The following is a 16,196-nucleotide window of genomic DNA, read 5'->3' on the forward strand; positions in this document are numbered from 1 at the left end:
CCTTAAAACTAGGCCATGGGTACCATTTTCATAAGGGCCTGAGGCACTTGAGAGTGAAGTTGCTGGGATTTAGACTTTGCGATGTTGAGTGAATCAATGCCAAAGTAGCTCTGAAAATCTGAGCCCAACTGCATTATGTCCCTTTTGTAAATGGAACTTAGGTTCCTAAATCCCACTGGCCTTCTGTCAGTACCACTTGCAAAGCTGAGCCTCTGCTAAAATGAAAGAGTCCCTTCTTTTGCACTTCGCTGTCCAGAGACAATGACCTGCTCCTACCTTGTCCCTGAGTGTACAAGAATCCTGTGACTTGTCCGGCTTTCCCTCAGCTGGGCTACTCTTCTTCCCATCTACACCATGGGCTCACATACTCTCCACTGATATTGTATTTAATCTAATTCTTCCCCAAAACAATTGATTTCAGTTAAAGGAAACTGACTCTTTAGCAGTATTTTGGCATGCGGGGGGGGTACAACTTGTCATCACATGGGGCTGCAAGGTGGCGATGCAAGATGACGCTGACAGTTCACCAACAGCTAAGGACCCTTTTCTGCTGCTTCTCTCACAAGCTCCTGCTTGGATTCAGATCTCTCCGTAGGACTTACTGTAATGAGTGCTTGAGTCTTGTGAAGCAGAGAGAAGGGGTAGAGCAGTTGATAGGCATTCATTTAATGAATGAAATGGGATACTGGTGTGCTAAATGACCCCAGTGAGTTCATCTTGGACGCAGTGGTGTTAAGACTCTTTTAACACAAGCTCCTTCTCAGTCAGCTTCTACCTCAGCCCAAGCCCACGAGTTTCTCCACCTGGCTTTTATAGCCCTGCAGGTTCCCAGCAGGCTTTCAACCAGCTAATCAGAGACCCAGTTCCCTTTCTAAAGCAGCTTTAGGGTGGCTACCTTTCTCTCAGCTGCCTTACAGGGCTTTCTAATCGTAAGGCTTCTTCTCTGAGGACACTGCAGTTGCTCTATCATCTCTCAACAGTCCTGGCCAGGTGAGTTTACTTTCAGCCTTTCTTTCAGCTCATCTATGGGAAGGGAGGTGAAAACTCCTGTTCTCCTCACCCCTCCCCTGCTCCGACCGTGGCTTGTTGATGGAGCGTGCCTCAACTGGTATTTCTTTTAAAGCAACGTGGGTGTCGCACAATTGTTCTTTTCATGAAGGTTGCTTAAGTAGGATTGGGGAACCCTGTGTAATTAAGTGAATGCAAGCTTTGTTAATTAGGTAGTAAATCCTTACTTAATTGCTGTGTATAGTTGGGGTTTAGGGATGGAAGTCACGGGACTTGACTTAAGTTTGGTCACAAAGAGGCAGTGTGCTGAAGCTGACTGATGCTGTCTTCAGTCCCCTATGCCAGGGTTAGGTTTGAAGCTCATTAGTAGCAGGCCTCTCCTGACCCCAGGCGTTCCCAATCAGCAGCGGACAGTTTGTGGAACCAGAGTAGAAGCAGCAGCCTCACGCTAGCACTTCAGATGTTTCTGTGGGGTCACAAGCTCCCTGCAGCTAAAGACTTGGAAACCATGTGTAAACTGCCCCAAGAACGAATGGCTAATTTTGCAAATTCAGATTCTTTTCTTCAGATCCTGAAACCTGTGGGTATGACAGCAGCTTCTCAGGTTCCCCATTCAGAGTAACCTGCCAATCACCCTGCCTATCAGGGGGACTACTTGAAAGTGTTTGACTGTCAAGCTGCATTGCTTGATTATGACTGGCCAGATAACTCTGTGATATTGCTTCTGCTTCTGGACTGCATGACTGTGGACATCTTTAAAATGTTCATAGAAACATTTTTTTACCAGGAAAATGTGATTGTTCAAATGTCCACAGAAAGCAGACAGAGCACTGTCCAAACAAACAGAGCTCAAAACTTGATGTCCTGGTTACAAAGAATCCTTTTGCTACAATTCATCCCTATCTACTGAGCATTGTGCCTCAAAAAGCTGGTAGCTGTCACTTGAAATATAGCAATATCCCAAATATGTAACAGAAGCTGAGCTGCAGGAAGTACTTGGCCATCACCCTCTTGTTAACAAAGAATAGACTGAAACGTATTAATCCTGAAACACTGGCAGCTGCTTCCTTGACGTTCTCTAACAATAATGCTTTTTTAAAAATCTAATTTTGGAAATGAGAGGGCTTAGGCATCCCCACTGGCTTTTAAGTCCCTACTGTAACTACAAGAATTATGGGTGGCTATGTGGAAAAGGTCAGTTGTTCAGTGTTGTTTTTCACTGGAGAAAGATGGCTAATAGCTCCTCCTGGTGTATCGCTGCAGTCCAGGCTTCTGTTGTAAGTCAGAAAAATGTTGCAATAGGTGGAAATTACAGAAAAACTTTTGCTGTTGAATTTGGTCATCGGAGCCTCTCTGGTCCCCTTCAAAAGGGGAAAGAGCAAAGAAATCATTTGAATCCAGTGTGTCTCAGTAAATCAGATTTCAGTCTTCATTGGCTTGTACTAGTTTTCATTGCAAAGAAACCTAGTTCCTTCATGCAGCTGAACTGCTGGTCCTGCAGAAGGATCTTTAGGTAGCCTCTTCCTGTCATTGTACAACACAATATGGATGACACTGCAGCAGTTACCAACACAAAGGGGTTGGGGAGGGGAAAGAACAGTGACTGGAGAAGGTGACAGTATATACAGGACCTGACCGACTTTGGCTGCTTTTCCCCTGGCCCATGTGATCAACTAACCCAACTGAGGAGTCAATGAAACATTCAATAAAATTTCTGAACAATCCCAAGTTTTTATTTTTTCGAATGCAGAAAGGAATTCTGCATCCAAAGTTAGCAATAAATCTCTTCTGAAAGGAGAATGGTGAGAACTTTTCAAAGCCAAACAGTGGTATTTCATATGGAACATCTTGCAACAGCAAGAGGAAAATGAGGATTCTCCAAAACTGCATTACTTGACTTTTCCTACTCTTCAAATGCTTTTGACTACCCCTTTTAGCAAGTGGAAGGTCATTCTAGACTATTTTAACAAGGAATTAAAACTCCTAACAGTTTAAACACAGCGACTCATCAATGCTAATGAAGCCCATCCTTATTAATGGTGGTGTGCATGGACCACTTGCCCTGAACCGAGGTCAAAGACTTCCTGATGTTTGGAAACTAAGCCAACAAATCTCTTTGCAACATCTGAACCACAGTAGTAAGTGGGCAGTAAACAGGTGCTGGAAAGAAAATCTACACTGCACTGGGCACTGCTGGCCAAGGCATATAAGCATATAAGCTAGTCTCTATTGTGAGTCTCCTGTTTTCCCAAGGATGGTGCCATCAGATCTATCCCCATCACGAGTAACTACCTCATAAAGACAAACTAACATAACTTAGACCAACATTGCTCTGCAACAGGCTGAGAGCATCCGAAAACGAGAACTACCCCCCGCCTTTGTTTTTTTATAAAACACAGGCATTTTAAATTTAGGCACTTCCCCTGCTAAGTCACCAAAGAGGCCAAATGTGCTGACACTAAGAGCTCTGTGTTAGGATGCAATGCCTTCTACACACCTATAAATCTATCTGTAGTGTCTCTGCAGCCCACACTGGTCTTTGATGTTGTGAGGGCTTTGCTGAAAGAAGTACCGGTGATTCAGGGCTGCTTTGGCTGAAATGCGCCTGCTGGGGTCATAAAGGAGCAATTGCTGCAAAAGAAAACCAAGAGGATATTTAAAAAAATGTTTAACATTATCACAAGATTATTAACATCCTTATACTAAATGCAAAAGCTCTTGAGTACTGCAAGCCTGTGGCATTCTCCTCTAGCCTCAAAAGGGGGTAGGTAGCCTTTTACAGTGCCTTTTACCTGATGACCCCAGAGGCCTTCATAGGCTTAATCAAATGGGGTAAAATTCCAGTTAAGTCAGATATACTGATATCCCATTTTACCTTCTCTTTCCTCAATCTGTAAGTGATTAGGCTAGGATAATTTAGCGGCAGTGTGGAATACAACCTAAATAAGTTGTTCCTCTATAGAATTCCCAACCATCAAACACACTTTCCCAAGCATTTGAAAAAAATAGATACATTAGAAAGCCCGCTATGGACCAGAGCTATAGCCTCCACCTATCTGAGTTTAATTAGACCAGGCACCCTGTGTTCCTTTTAGTATGGCTTGAGCACATGCAGAGGACGAACCTGCTCCAGATAAACACATGTAGGCCGTATTGCTACTGTTCTACTATATGGGACCACTGATCAGTACTTTATACATCCCTGCCCACTATATAGCCCCATGACCTTCCATCCAAAAATAGCTGACAAAGGAACACCAACTGGTTTACCCACTTGGTCACCTAGCAGGTTCCACTAAGTGATGGTAATTTTAGAGGTGTAGGATTCTCTTACTGTATGCTGCCCAAGGGGGAAAATCTTGTGACCATAGGTTGAGATAAATGCAGCCTTCCTGCAACACATTGCAGTGTAACACTTGGCAACCTAAGTCAATAGCTCTGAAGCTGAAGATAAGAACAAGCTTCTATACAGTTACTTTACCTGCTGGTAAAAAACACAGGTGCATTTTCCAGTGCATGAGCTATAGTGACCTTAATAACAGGGATAATATAGGATAAAACCCACTGCTATTCTAACAGTTCTGAGCCGTTTGGTTTAGGTGCATGGAGATGGGCAGTAAAAGAATTTTAATAGAAGAGATTTATAGATTAGGATTAAGAGACCCTTATGAGCATTATTTGGACCACCTGCATAATGCAGACCATAGCCCTTCACTCAGTGACTTGTGTATGCAGACTAGTAGAATTAATCCCTTTTCCCAAACTGCATCTTTTGTGGCCAAGAGATTAAACATATAGCAGCAGACTTGGGGCAGGGGGAACCCCCAAACGCAATCTGCATATGTGTAACTTCAGCCTGAAATTCTCTCTCTTTTCTGCCATACCTAAAAGGTTTGACATCAGTACCTGCTCCACCCCTTTACCCTCCCACTCACTGCCAACAGGTCTCTTCCATCCTGGTCCAGATTGGGAACGATTTCCTTCATCTCTCTCCTGGTCCATATGGGAAAGTCCCTTTTATAGTCAGGAAGCTGGGTTACCCCTGGCCACGCGGCCTCGGTGGGCGTGCCCAGGATGCGGAAAATCCGGAAAAGCTGGTCGATTTCGGAGTCCCCCGGAAACAAGGCTTTTCTAGTGACCTGGGAACAACACACATTGCTCCTTCATACCTACGTGGCTGCCTTTAAGCAGCTTCCTGATCAGAACAGTATTCAGCTGTGATGGGATGCTCGTAATACCCCTGCTGCAAGGGCTCACAACTCAGGAAGGATGTTGTGATCCTGAAAGCAGTGTAGTAAGTTTGGGAGAGTGAAAGAAGGCTATGCCTGCCTTTCCCCTTTCCATTTCTCCTCCACTTGTTCTTCTTTTCCACCCACATGTGCACACAGACACACTCCTGTGCGCACGTGCACACATACACTCTTCCCGATCCCCTTCTGTCCCCAGCACTCCTGCAAGGCAGCTGCCTTCCATGGACAGCTCTGTTCCCTGACAACATCTCCAGCTTCTCTTACACAACAGCACCTTCTAGCGGTAGCAGCATCTTATTCCCTGTTTCAGGCCTTGCTATGAAGAACCTGGGTATCTATGGAAGCAGGAAGAGCTAACCCCATGTGAGTGAAGCTCCAGCTCTCTGCAGGCTATGGTGTGAAGACCATGGGTACAGGGGAACTGCATCTCTGTAATGCAGTCATCCTGCTGCAGCCAGCTGCTAGGAGCAGGTCCACCATTGCTCAGAAGGCAAACACAGAGCTCACATGGGGTTTGAAGTGGTACCTCAGTCTAGGGTGACCACCTTTTCAAAAGGGGAAGGCAGGATGCATGCCTGCCTCCCCCCAGCAGTGCCGGACCAGATGCAGCCTGCCCGTTGCGGGCTCAGGGCTATCTGCCCTGCTGCCTTTCCCTTGGGAGCCCAATGCTGGCTGTGCACATCCTGTCCACCCAGCAGTAGGGGGCACAGATCCACTCCACTGCCCTTGATGCTGTTGGGTGGGCAGGGGGCACCTTGCCATGGCAGCACAGCCAGCAGAGGGCTTCTGGGGGGAGGGCAGCAGGGCAGGCATCCGCCCCTGCCCCATGCACAGATCTGGAATGGCATGTGCCCCCCATAGCCCCCACCCCCTTGAAGATCTCCATCCTGTTCCCTGCCCCAGCCCCATGTACCGCCCTGGCTGGGCAGCATGCCCAGCCCCTGCCTCACTCCCTCTCTCACTGTGGGGGCCTCGAGCAGTACCCTCTCCTCCCCCCCTGCCACAGACTTACCTGCAGGGAGCTGCTCTCCATGCTTCCCAGCTGTATTCCCAGCCATGTGCATGTGTGCAGGCACACATGCTTGTGGTGTTTCCTGTGTCCCACTCCCAGCAGCCAGCCTGAAAGGGGGAGCCCATCATTTCCTGTGGATCCCTGCATGAGGCTGCAAATTTGGGACAAATGCTGTCCCAGAGTCATGCAGCCTGGGATTGTGAGGTGAGGTTCCCATTGCAGGACTGTTCTGCCCAATTAGGGACAGGTAGTCACCCTACCTCAGTCCTGTACTGGCCCCACACCACAGGCTGCATGTGTAGACACTGCTGCCCTCCTGGTTGCCTTTCTTGTGAACAGAGTGTATTCTGTCTTACCCAGGACAGTGATAAAGGTATAAACTGGACCATTAGGAGTTAAACGCACTGTACCATTTCTGCAAAGATACAGCCAATGCTCCAGATGTCCACCGCAGTTGAATAGTATTTACATCCCAACAAGATCTCTGGGGCCCGGTACCACAAGGTCACTACCTGCAGGAAACCAATTTTCATTGTCAGGCAAGCAAGGTTCCCTGCATTTGGCATGGGCAGTTCCAGCATTAATCCACGTCCTCTCCATCCATGTAAAGGGTCAGCAGACACATGAACTGTGCAATCAGAGCATGGCATTTAAATGCCCAACACAAAGGTTTCATAGATTTCATAGACATTAGGGCTGGAAGGGACCTCGGGAGATCATCGAGTCCAGCCCCCTGCCCAAAGGGCAGGAAGTCAGCTGGGGTCATAGGATCCCAGTAAGATAAGCATCCAATTTACTCTTGAAGGTGTTCAAAGTAGGTACTTGAACCACCTCTGATGGAAGGCTATTCCAGACCTTGGGGGCTTCAACAGTAAAGAAAGTCTTCCTTATGTCCAGCCTGAAACGGTCTTGCAGGAGTTTGTGACCGTTCGACCTCGTTATCCCTTGGGGTGCTCTGGTGAACAAACGTTCCCCCAGATCCTGGTGGTCACCCCTGATAAACTTATAGGTGGCCATCAGATCACCCCCGAGCCTACGCTTTTCCAGGCTAAAGAGTCCCATGGCTCTCAGCCTGTCATCGTAAGATCTGTTTTCCTGACCTCTGATCACGCGTGTGGCTCTCCTCTGGACTCTGTAATTACTGATAGGCACGTTGGAGGATAATCTATGAATTTCTACAAAATTGAAGAATTTAAACAAAACAAATTAGCTAAGAAGACAGCTGGAGATACTGAAATGAGGCACCGTTGATGGGACGGGACCCTAACATTACCTCATGCGTGTAAGTGCGCAAAGGAACTCCGAAGGCTCTCGCCAGACCAAAATCTGCCAGCTTGATGGCTCCAACTTCATTGATAAGCAGGTTCTGAGGCTTCAGGTCTCTGTGAATGACTCGGTGCGAGTGACAAAAGTTCACACCCTGCAGCAGTTGGAACAGGTAGCTCTGCAGAGGGGAGATTCGACACGGATGCAGTTGGACATTGTGGAAGATTTGGGTGTCTTAAATTAGCATCCTTAAAACAGGGGAGTCCTCTAAGCATGTGGGCAGCGCCTCTTTGGAAAACACTGCATTATAGCAATGCAACCTCTGTCAGTCCAGCTCCAGTCAGACTTGTTACACGGGGAGTAGGGAATCAAATTTCAGTGGTGATACCAGAGGCACAACCAATATTTCAATGCTCAGCATACTAACTATTAGCAGCTCTTCTGAATACATTTCCACCTTCGGTTTGTGGTCAAGCAAGCTGAGAGGACTAGAAGTGGCTGGGAAAATTAATATACTGAAAGGTAATGCCTAGAGGGTTTTCTCTCCTCCCTACTCCCCCACAAGATGCACCAGGTTTAGTCACCCTGGGTCTGACCTGCCAAGTTAAGACACTGCAGCTCTGAGTGACTTCTGCATTGGAGCTGGGAGCTTAAGGAAAGTCTCTAACAAGATCCAACAAATAGCTGAGCAGTTCTGATTCCCGCTGGTAGAAGGCAGCAAGTCTCAATGCTGCCCACAGCCATTTTGCCCAGGAAGCACTCCGGCTTCATGGAACATCATACCTTGACCAAACTCAGCGGGAGCTCTCCTGTCCAGGACGAGTCCATGTACTTCTTCAAGTCCTGGTTCAGGTACTCAAAGACCAGATACAGCTTCTTCTGACTGTGCACTACATCCAGAAGCCTAGAAATGAAACACAGCTATTGCCAGAAGAGCAGAGCTTATGTCCTGCTTCTCACACTGACTCTGGTGACACTCCTAGAGAGAGAAGGGGATGAAATCTTTCTTTTATAAGTAGATCCTTTTCCAGGCAGGCAGGTCATGATTGTCTTTGGCTGACTCAACATACTGCATGGGCACCTGCATTCTTTCACCTCCCAATGCAGACCAGCAGGCATGGGTGTGTCTAAATAGCAGCAATAGTAAGTATGGAACAGTAATGGTCCACATCTAAGCCACTGGAGATAAACTGAAGTCATCTGCTGTAGAAAAGGCCATTGGAAATCATCTATATCATTTGTCTTTCAGCTTCTTCTCTTCAGCGACTGACCATAATACAATTGTGCTGGTTTTCCCAGCATCTCCCTGGCAGCTCTCTAACCCTTCCACGTTCCAGCAACAGCAACTGGTTTGTAAATGAGACCAGAGGGCCAGTTCCAAAAGAGGTGAAAACAGGTCTAGCTTCAGGGACAGAGCAGCAGCTGAGGAGCTTTTTTTTCCCTTTTTTTTTTTTAAAGAAACTTTTTGTGTTCCAAGTCAAATCAGCCAAATCAAGTCCAAATCCATGAGTCGGTTCAGAACCATAAGTGGCCCTACAACTGGCAAACATCCTCCACTCCCACCAAGGGCTTCATATATTTCCAAAATCTTTTGGTGGCCATCCTATGTACAGGCTCAAGCCCAGAGGCTCGGGGTTTAGATGACCCCAACTTTTGCCTGCCCTCAGCCATATGGCCACAGGAACAAGCTAACAAGAAGCCTCCCATTTCCATAAAAGGGGCATTAAGTCCCAACACCTTGGCGGGTACTAAACCATGCCAGAAGAACAGTTATCCCCGGGAAGCTTAAGAAAAACTGCCTTCTTGGACCCAGATACATGGTGTTTCCCCTGCCAGGTAAGCAGCAACTAAGGAGCTGGCCTGCAGTCACTGGCAAGATTGGAGGGCAGGGATAGGAAAGGTCTGAAACCCATCCCTGCCAGGTGCACGGACAGTGCTGAAAAGGACAGGAAAAGGCTGATGAAGGTAAAAACAAAGCCAGCAGGAAGGGGCATTACCAAGAAGCACTGTGCTGCTGCAGTCCAAGCAGGTCAATCTCAGAGCAGCAACTAGTGCTTGGATTTCAAGCGGTGGGGGAGAGAAACTGCCTGAGAAAAGCCTCTAAGTGATAAATGAGTCTAGGTCAGAAAAACAGGACTGTGGCCAGGCAGTTCAGGGTAATTTTGGCAAGTTCCCAGTGCCCTGTGGGTTGGGAGCCTGGTGCCGTCCATCGACAAACAGGGTGTTGTGTTTACTTGTGATTGCTACCCCTGATTACAGTTACCTGGAAGCATATGTATGCCACAGGTTCTGAAATGGTAGTTCCCAGCCACGCTGTCTGAGGTGCAGTTTTTTTTCTCCATGATCTCAGCAAGGAGACTTATGTTAACAGAAGGACAAAAAAACTCAAGGAAATTCCCAGGCAGGATGGAAACGTGTATTACAATTCTGAATAGAGGGGGAAAAAACTGCAGAAGGAAAAAGAAAAAACCCATTAAGCCAACAGAGCTCTAATCTTGCCCCTCCGGGAAACCCCCCCAGCTACAAAAACAGCTGCAAGCTTTTCCACTGCCTTATATCATGGGAATGTTCCTACAGAACAAGAGGTAATGGTCTCACATTGCAACGAGGTTTTATACAATGGATGACTGGAAGAACTTTCTGACTCTGAGGGGGATTAAGCACTGGACCAGATTCCCAAGAGAGATTCTTCATTATTGGAAGATACTGAGTGGAGGCTGGACAACTATTTAGCTAGAATGATTCTGCCTGAAGTAGGGGGTTGGAGTAGGTGACCTCCTGCGGTCCTTTCCAGCCCTACATTTCTATGATCCTGTAACCCCCACGGCCTTTGATAAGTGCTTTTATCACTTGAAAAATAATTACATGCATTGTATAGGTAGACTGTGAATAGAAAATAATTGTTGTAAGTGATGGGAACATGTCTTGGCACTTGCCTTTTAATAGCCAAACCTTTTTACTTGACATACAGGAGGTGGAGGTCATCTATTTACCTCTTCCAGTGTCCTGCTTGACAAAACTGAATGAAATCAGTAGTAGAGAAATCTCATTGCCATTTTGCCCAAGTAACACAATTCCATAAGCAGACCCCCACAGTGCTTCTCTTCCAGTATATGAAACCTGTGAAAGACTGGACAGTGTCTCTTGCACAAAAATGCAGGACAGTGGCTGGGGCAAGACTGGGTTGTGGTAACAAGACTGCTACAAGAAAATCAAACTTCACTAATGGCTTGCAACCCATTAGGTGTCAAGGCAGTGGAGTGCTTGCAGTACCCAATAGCAGACCCATGCCATGAAATAATAAAAGTGATGGTTAAAGTTGTTGGCAGTGACCTGACACACTCATCACATGCATCTAGCTAAAAAAGCCAAAGAAAAGGCTGAGCTAGAGAAGGCAAGGAAACTACATATGCATGTCTTCTTCAGTTGCTAGTTCAATTGACAAAAGACTAAATATGCATCTCAAGAGAAACCTGTAAAAGGTACAGGAAAGATGCCCTGTACATGACAAATGCACCTTGCTCATGTTTCTCAAAACAGGCATCCAATGTCTAAGATGTTACAAATGTCTCAACCATATAATGTCTGGAGTTTGGTAAACAGGCCATCACCAGTAACAGCTACTGCAAATTTGCCCCACTGATAAACAAATACCCCAAAACAGGTCTGGTAATGCCTCTAAGCATCCTGTTTGACTACTCGAGACCCATCATCTGTAACTAACCTATAATTGCAGTAGCTGCAGAGACGGACAAGTCTTCACACCTAGGCAAATCCAAAACAGGAGCCAGGCAATTTAGCAGTTGTAATATGATGGTCACCCTTTTCCTTCCTGTTTGTTCAGATTCTAATCAGCCAACTATCAAGGAAAAATGTTTTGAAGCTATACAATTAAACAGTATAAAGCAAGACAGAACTGCCAACAAGGCATGGGCAACTGGTGCTGCCCTAGTTGGGGGGGGGAGCATGTTCCCCCCAGCAACCAGCCAGCAACCGGGAGGCAAGAGGGGGTCCCCCATGGCCAGTCTCGATGACCCGGGGGGGCCCTACAGCTGATCTTGCTGATTGGGGCGGGGGAACGACCGCTTCTGGAAGCGCAGTGACCACTGCTTGCAGGGGGGCACCGGTGTTCCCGCCAGCCCACCAACCCATTGCCTTGCGGCCAGTCATGGGGTGCACCAGTACTCTCAGGGGGTGCATGTGCACCCCCGTGTATCCCCTACACATGCAGCAAGGTGTGTGCAGTCCAGGGAAGACCAAGAAGCCATCCTGCCACCCAGACGATAAGCAAAGGATCCAGGCTGTGAGGCTGTACAAGAACTGCTTCCTGCCTGCCTTGGATAAAGACCTCTTCGCAGCTCAGATCATACAAGGACTAATACCTCATTTTATACTGGGAAAGAGTCTTTTTCTGTCATTTAGTTTTGTAGCTTGTTGGCAGTTATTAAAGCAAGCCTTTCTGCTATTCATCAACTCTGTCAATTCTTAGAGCCCTAGCTTTAAAAACCCATTTTTAAGTGCAACACACTTACCTGACTATGTTTGGATGCTTAAGTTCCTTGAGCAGTGAGATTTCTCTGATTGCTGTACTGGGAACACCTTCGGTCTCCCTGTGGGGAAGACAGGCTCTGTGTCATGGTATGCTCACTGCAACCCCATAGTTCTCCAGGTATATTACTGGCGAGATGCCGATGGATGTAACTCCCAGATGTCTTCCATTCTAGCCTTTCTTTTTTGGAGGACACTTACTATATAAACCATAAGGTGCTTTGACTTAGGAGCTCCATTAGCCTGTATCTACCTGACTCAGACTCAGAGGGTCAGACCAGATGAAGATGAGCGAGACACCCAGCTGGGACCAGGTTTCCAAAAACAGCCATAAATGACTAATGGGATTTGCTCGGTGAGGAGCTCTCTTGAAAGCCAGGCCTTTATTTAGATCAATTAAAGGGAGTCTGTTAGTCCCACTGGCATGGACAGGGTCAACTCAGCTGCGTGTCAACAGGGTTTGCATGTAGTGTACGTGTATCCACACCAGCGAGACTGGGGTTGCAAAAGCCCTGCTGAGGGGGGCTGAGGAGGCAGGATCTTGCAACAAGGAGCGTAAAACCCTGCAGTTTCTGTGGCTATCTGAGGTTGGTTGGTTGCTCTCAGGCTAAAGTACATTTCTTGTTGCTAAGAGCTTTTAGTCAGCAGTACTGACCAGTCGTGCTGGACTGATGACCCTGGGGAGCTGTAACCAGGATTTCAATCTTTGCCAATAACGCACCATACATGACATTGGCTGGATCCTAGCTCTAAATTTTGATTTATGCTTGACTAGGATAATTGCTTTCAAGTATGACTGAGCTGCCGCTTTCTCACTGATTGAGATTTCCCCCCCTTTGTGTGTCCAAACCTGCCACAGACAATCTCAGCAGGACACTCTCGTGGTTTCTTCACGCTGTGAGGTGCTCTGCATAACCCCGTTACAGCAGGAGCTGCATTTTGAAAACCACTCCCAGCCCTACCACAGGGTGACCCAATCTTTTGGCTTCCAGCTCAGAATTCGTGGCCTGAGTCTCCCCTTAGTGGATTTCAGACACTCACGAATCGAGACGGATTTTCTTCAGAGCCACCAGCTGCCCCGTCTGCTTGTTCCTAGCTTTGTAGACCACGCCATAGGTTCCTTCCCCAATCTTTTCCACCTTCTGGAAGACCTCCTGGAACATGTCCATGTATCTGCTTGCTGCCTTGGATCTGCAACGTGCCCTCGATGCATTAGTAGGGGTTCCCCTTTGCCATTTTTCTTGGGCATTGCATTCTAAAGAGGAGGACGTCCTGGCTCCTGTACCTCTACCATAATGTTAGATAAGCAAAGGTATTGCCTTTAAAAGCTTGCCACTGTAATACCCTCGTCAAACCTCTCCTAACCCCTGCAGATCAACTTCCCGTTGTTAAAATATCCCCCAAAGAGCCTCACGTGTACACGACCCTTCTTGCACGTCTCCCACATTAACCACAATTGACAAACCCATGAGCCCTCAACATGCCATGATGTCTTCCCAGTCTAACGGCACTTCTTAGAGCAGTGCTGCTATACAAATAAATAATGCAAGCAGCCTGTCCAATATACCAGCAATTCGTTATGTGCTCTGGTTTGGGTTTTGAATGCAAGCCTTGGTATATAGAAATTCCCTTCTTTGATCAAAAAATGGGTTCTTATAAGATAAATATGCTGGAGAATGGGTCTAGATGCCAAAAGCCTCGACTGATCCTGCCTCATGTCATCTCCATCTTTTTCCTCCCGCCGCCCATAAATTGCTTTTTACCCAAGACTCCTCCTGTGCCTCCCATATCCTACACAATATTGTTCCTTACCATTCACCAGTTCAATAGTATTGGCTATTTTTTCTAACGGTTCTAATGGTGCAAAATCCACCTCTGCATGCACGCATTTCCCAACCACACTAACCCTGTACTGAAGTTCCTAAAGTCCATGCTCATGCCTGTAGAAAACAGTCGCCACTGCTTAACTTCCCCGTGCTGTAAAGGCAGCACTGTGCTTTACTGATTTCAAAAATTTTTGCACGAACAGCAGGCCCTGCAGCCTGTAAAAGGGATGGATTTGCATTCATCTGCCTGCCCAAGGAGCTACCGAGGGAGTTACATTGCTTGGGTAGTGCTCGTGGGCAGCCTGGAGCTTGCCTGTTCAGCCACTGCATGCAGCATGAAAGCAGCTGTCCCCAGCCCGATCCACTGGCCTTCTGCTTGCCATGTGCCCTTCCTCCCATCTACTGAATCCCTAAAGGGTCAAAACTCATCTGGACTCTCACTCCCCATTTGATTTCTCCACAAGGGGGAGATATGCATGCAGTGCAGCATAGAGGGCCTGAGTGCTGTCCCCATAAAGGAAGGAAATTTGTACAGCTAATGGCATGGAGAGGAAGGGAACGGCATAAAGAGGCAAGCAACAGCAGAAGAAACAGACTCTGATGTGGTATCAATGCAGTTCATCGTTCCAGTAATCCGGATCAATCTCTCTGCGGACTTAAAAATCTTGGGAAATGGTCAACTGAAAAGTACAAAACAAAAACAAAGTGGAAGATCAAATGATAGTCTCAAGGATATGAATGCGGTCTCTCTGGCAAGGAGCAGCTGAGACCTGCAGATTGCAAGCTCTCTGGAACCCAGATGTTTTGTTCTGGGTTTCTACAGCACCTAGCCCAACAGGCTCCTGGTATTACGGATGCTATCTGAACACTTATACATATTAACGTCTAAAACTTACCAGCCTCGGTACCGCTGCTTTCTCTTACATTTTGAAGAGACTAATGGGGCGAGGGGGAATAACTTTATTGGTCAGTCTGAAAATCAGTGGCCTTTGATATGGAAAATGCTGATGAATCTGTCTCAAGAGGCTCAATTCCAATGTAAAGCCTTGAAAACAGGCCTCTCGAATCTTCACTGCCTGTGTTAGCTGCTGTTCTGTGTTCTGGCTTCCTCTCACGTGCTCCTTAACTTTGTAGGATGGCCTGCTGTACACGGACTGGTACGACCCACCCAGCACCTGAGTTTTTTGGCATGGAAGGTAAGACTACGCATTAAGGGTGACTCAAAACAAGCCCTTTTGTTCCACTGCTGGCCTATTTGCTCAAAACCTTTGCTACCCTAAATAAAAGCAGCGGGAGGTTACCCAGAAAACCTCTATGGAAACCTTTATGGAAAATGACTAGTAAAAGTTCTGAGGACGTTCCTCACCTGGACTTCGGAGGAACCCCGAGAGCCTGTCTCTGGGCTTAGACTGAACTCGGAGCATGCTAGGACAATGCTGTGGGAGTTTAATTACTACGTGGGAGAAAAATGCAAGGGAATGTCATCCTTACAAATTTAAGGTAAATCTTATGCACTCAATGTCAGGAAGCTTGTATCATGGGACACCACATACCCCAATATCCTTCTGACTTCCGTCTTGGGAAACCTGTCACTAACATTCCCCCCCCAGTGTATATTCACCTCAGATGTGATGAGCTGAAGAAATAACTGAGAGTACAAAATTTTCTGCATTGGGCTCTGCAGTGTGTTCTGCTTTCTAGCTCACCTAAGACCTTGGTGTTCTTGTCACATCTCTCTCTTGCAATCACAACTATTCTCTCCCACCCCCTACTAGTATTTTTCTGTCATTTATAAAAAGGGTGGCTTTAGTTAAGCAAGTGTTTTGTGCTGGGTGCCCTGAAGCTAGACAGGCCCTGATTATTTCTCATATCCTCCTCCTGCTGTAGCTCTTCCAAAGCGCAGTCCCCTTGAAAGAAGCTTTTATGGACCCATTATTTTGAAAAGAAAAACCCATGCAGGGTTACAATCTACCACAGGGGTGGGCAAAATGTGGCCCACCAGGCCATTCTATCCAGCCTGCGGGGCCCCTAAAATTTTTAGAAAATTAATATTTATCTGCCCTGGCTGCCTGTCATGTGGCCCTCGATGGCTTGCTAAAACTCAGTAAGTGGCCCTCCACCCAAAATAATTGCCCATCCCTGATCTACCATGTCATCGCTGGGGATGCAGCAGGGACAGATTCAGACACCCTAGCATGAAAAAGTGTTTTTTAATCCATCCCAGGAAGAGGCTGGATGCTTTCTTCATCTCTATTTATGAAAATCTCAGTCCAGAACATAAGAAAT

General features: G+C 46.9%; 1 protein-coding gene across 2 annotated transcripts; it reads right to left on the reverse strand.

Annotated features, from left to right (window-relative positions):
• Nucleotides 1-10: 10 nt before the first annotated feature.
• Nucleotides 11-14,296, reverse strand: CDK3 (cyclin dependent kinase 3). Of its 2 annotated transcripts, none has more exons than XM_090059257.1 (8): nt 13,991-14,296; nt 13,126-13,275; nt 12,069-12,146; nt 8,320-8,440; nt 7,544-7,714; nt 6,681-6,782; nt 4,944-5,147; nt 11-3,639 (listed from the first exon to the last, which is right to left on the reverse strand). In XM_090059257.1, the coding sequence occupies exons 1-8, from the start codon at nt 14,020-14,022 to the stop codon at nt 3,514-3,516; spliced, it is 984 nt and encodes a 327-aa protein (XP_089915383.1). In that variant the 5' UTR covers nt 14,023-14,296; the 3' UTR covers nt 11-3,513. The 2 variants fall into 2 exon arrangements, with proteins under 2 accessions (XP_089915383.1, XP_089915382.1); XM_090059256.1 differs by having other exon boundaries at nt 13,126-13,371.
• Between the last annotated feature and the right edge of the window lie 1,900 nt (nt 14,297-16,196).

Source organism: Crocodylus siamensis, chromosome 8 (genome assembly GCF_052110815.1).
Source record: "Crocodylus siamensis isolate JL-2025a chromosome 8, ASM5211081v1, whole genome shotgun sequence".
In the NCBI taxonomy this organism is placed as follows: Eukaryota; Metazoa; Chordata; order Crocodylia; family Crocodylidae; genus Crocodylus; species Crocodylus siamensis.

What these genes read in the sequence shown, in the direction of transcription:
- CDK3 (XM_090059256.1), bottom strand. Translation starts at nt 14,022, where the DNA reads ATGAGCATGGACTTTAGGAACTTCAGTACAGG. An exon ending in TGCGCACTTACACGCATGAG is followed by an intron (nt 6,783 to 7,543) that starts GTAATGTTAGGG and finishes GGTTTCCTGCAG; the next exon opens with GTAGTGACCTTGTGGTACCG. An exon ending in ATGGAAGAGACCTGTTGGCA is followed by an intron (nt 3,640 to 4,943) that starts GTGAGTGGGAGG and finishes TTTCTTTTGCAG; the next exon opens with CAATTGCTCCTTTATGACCC.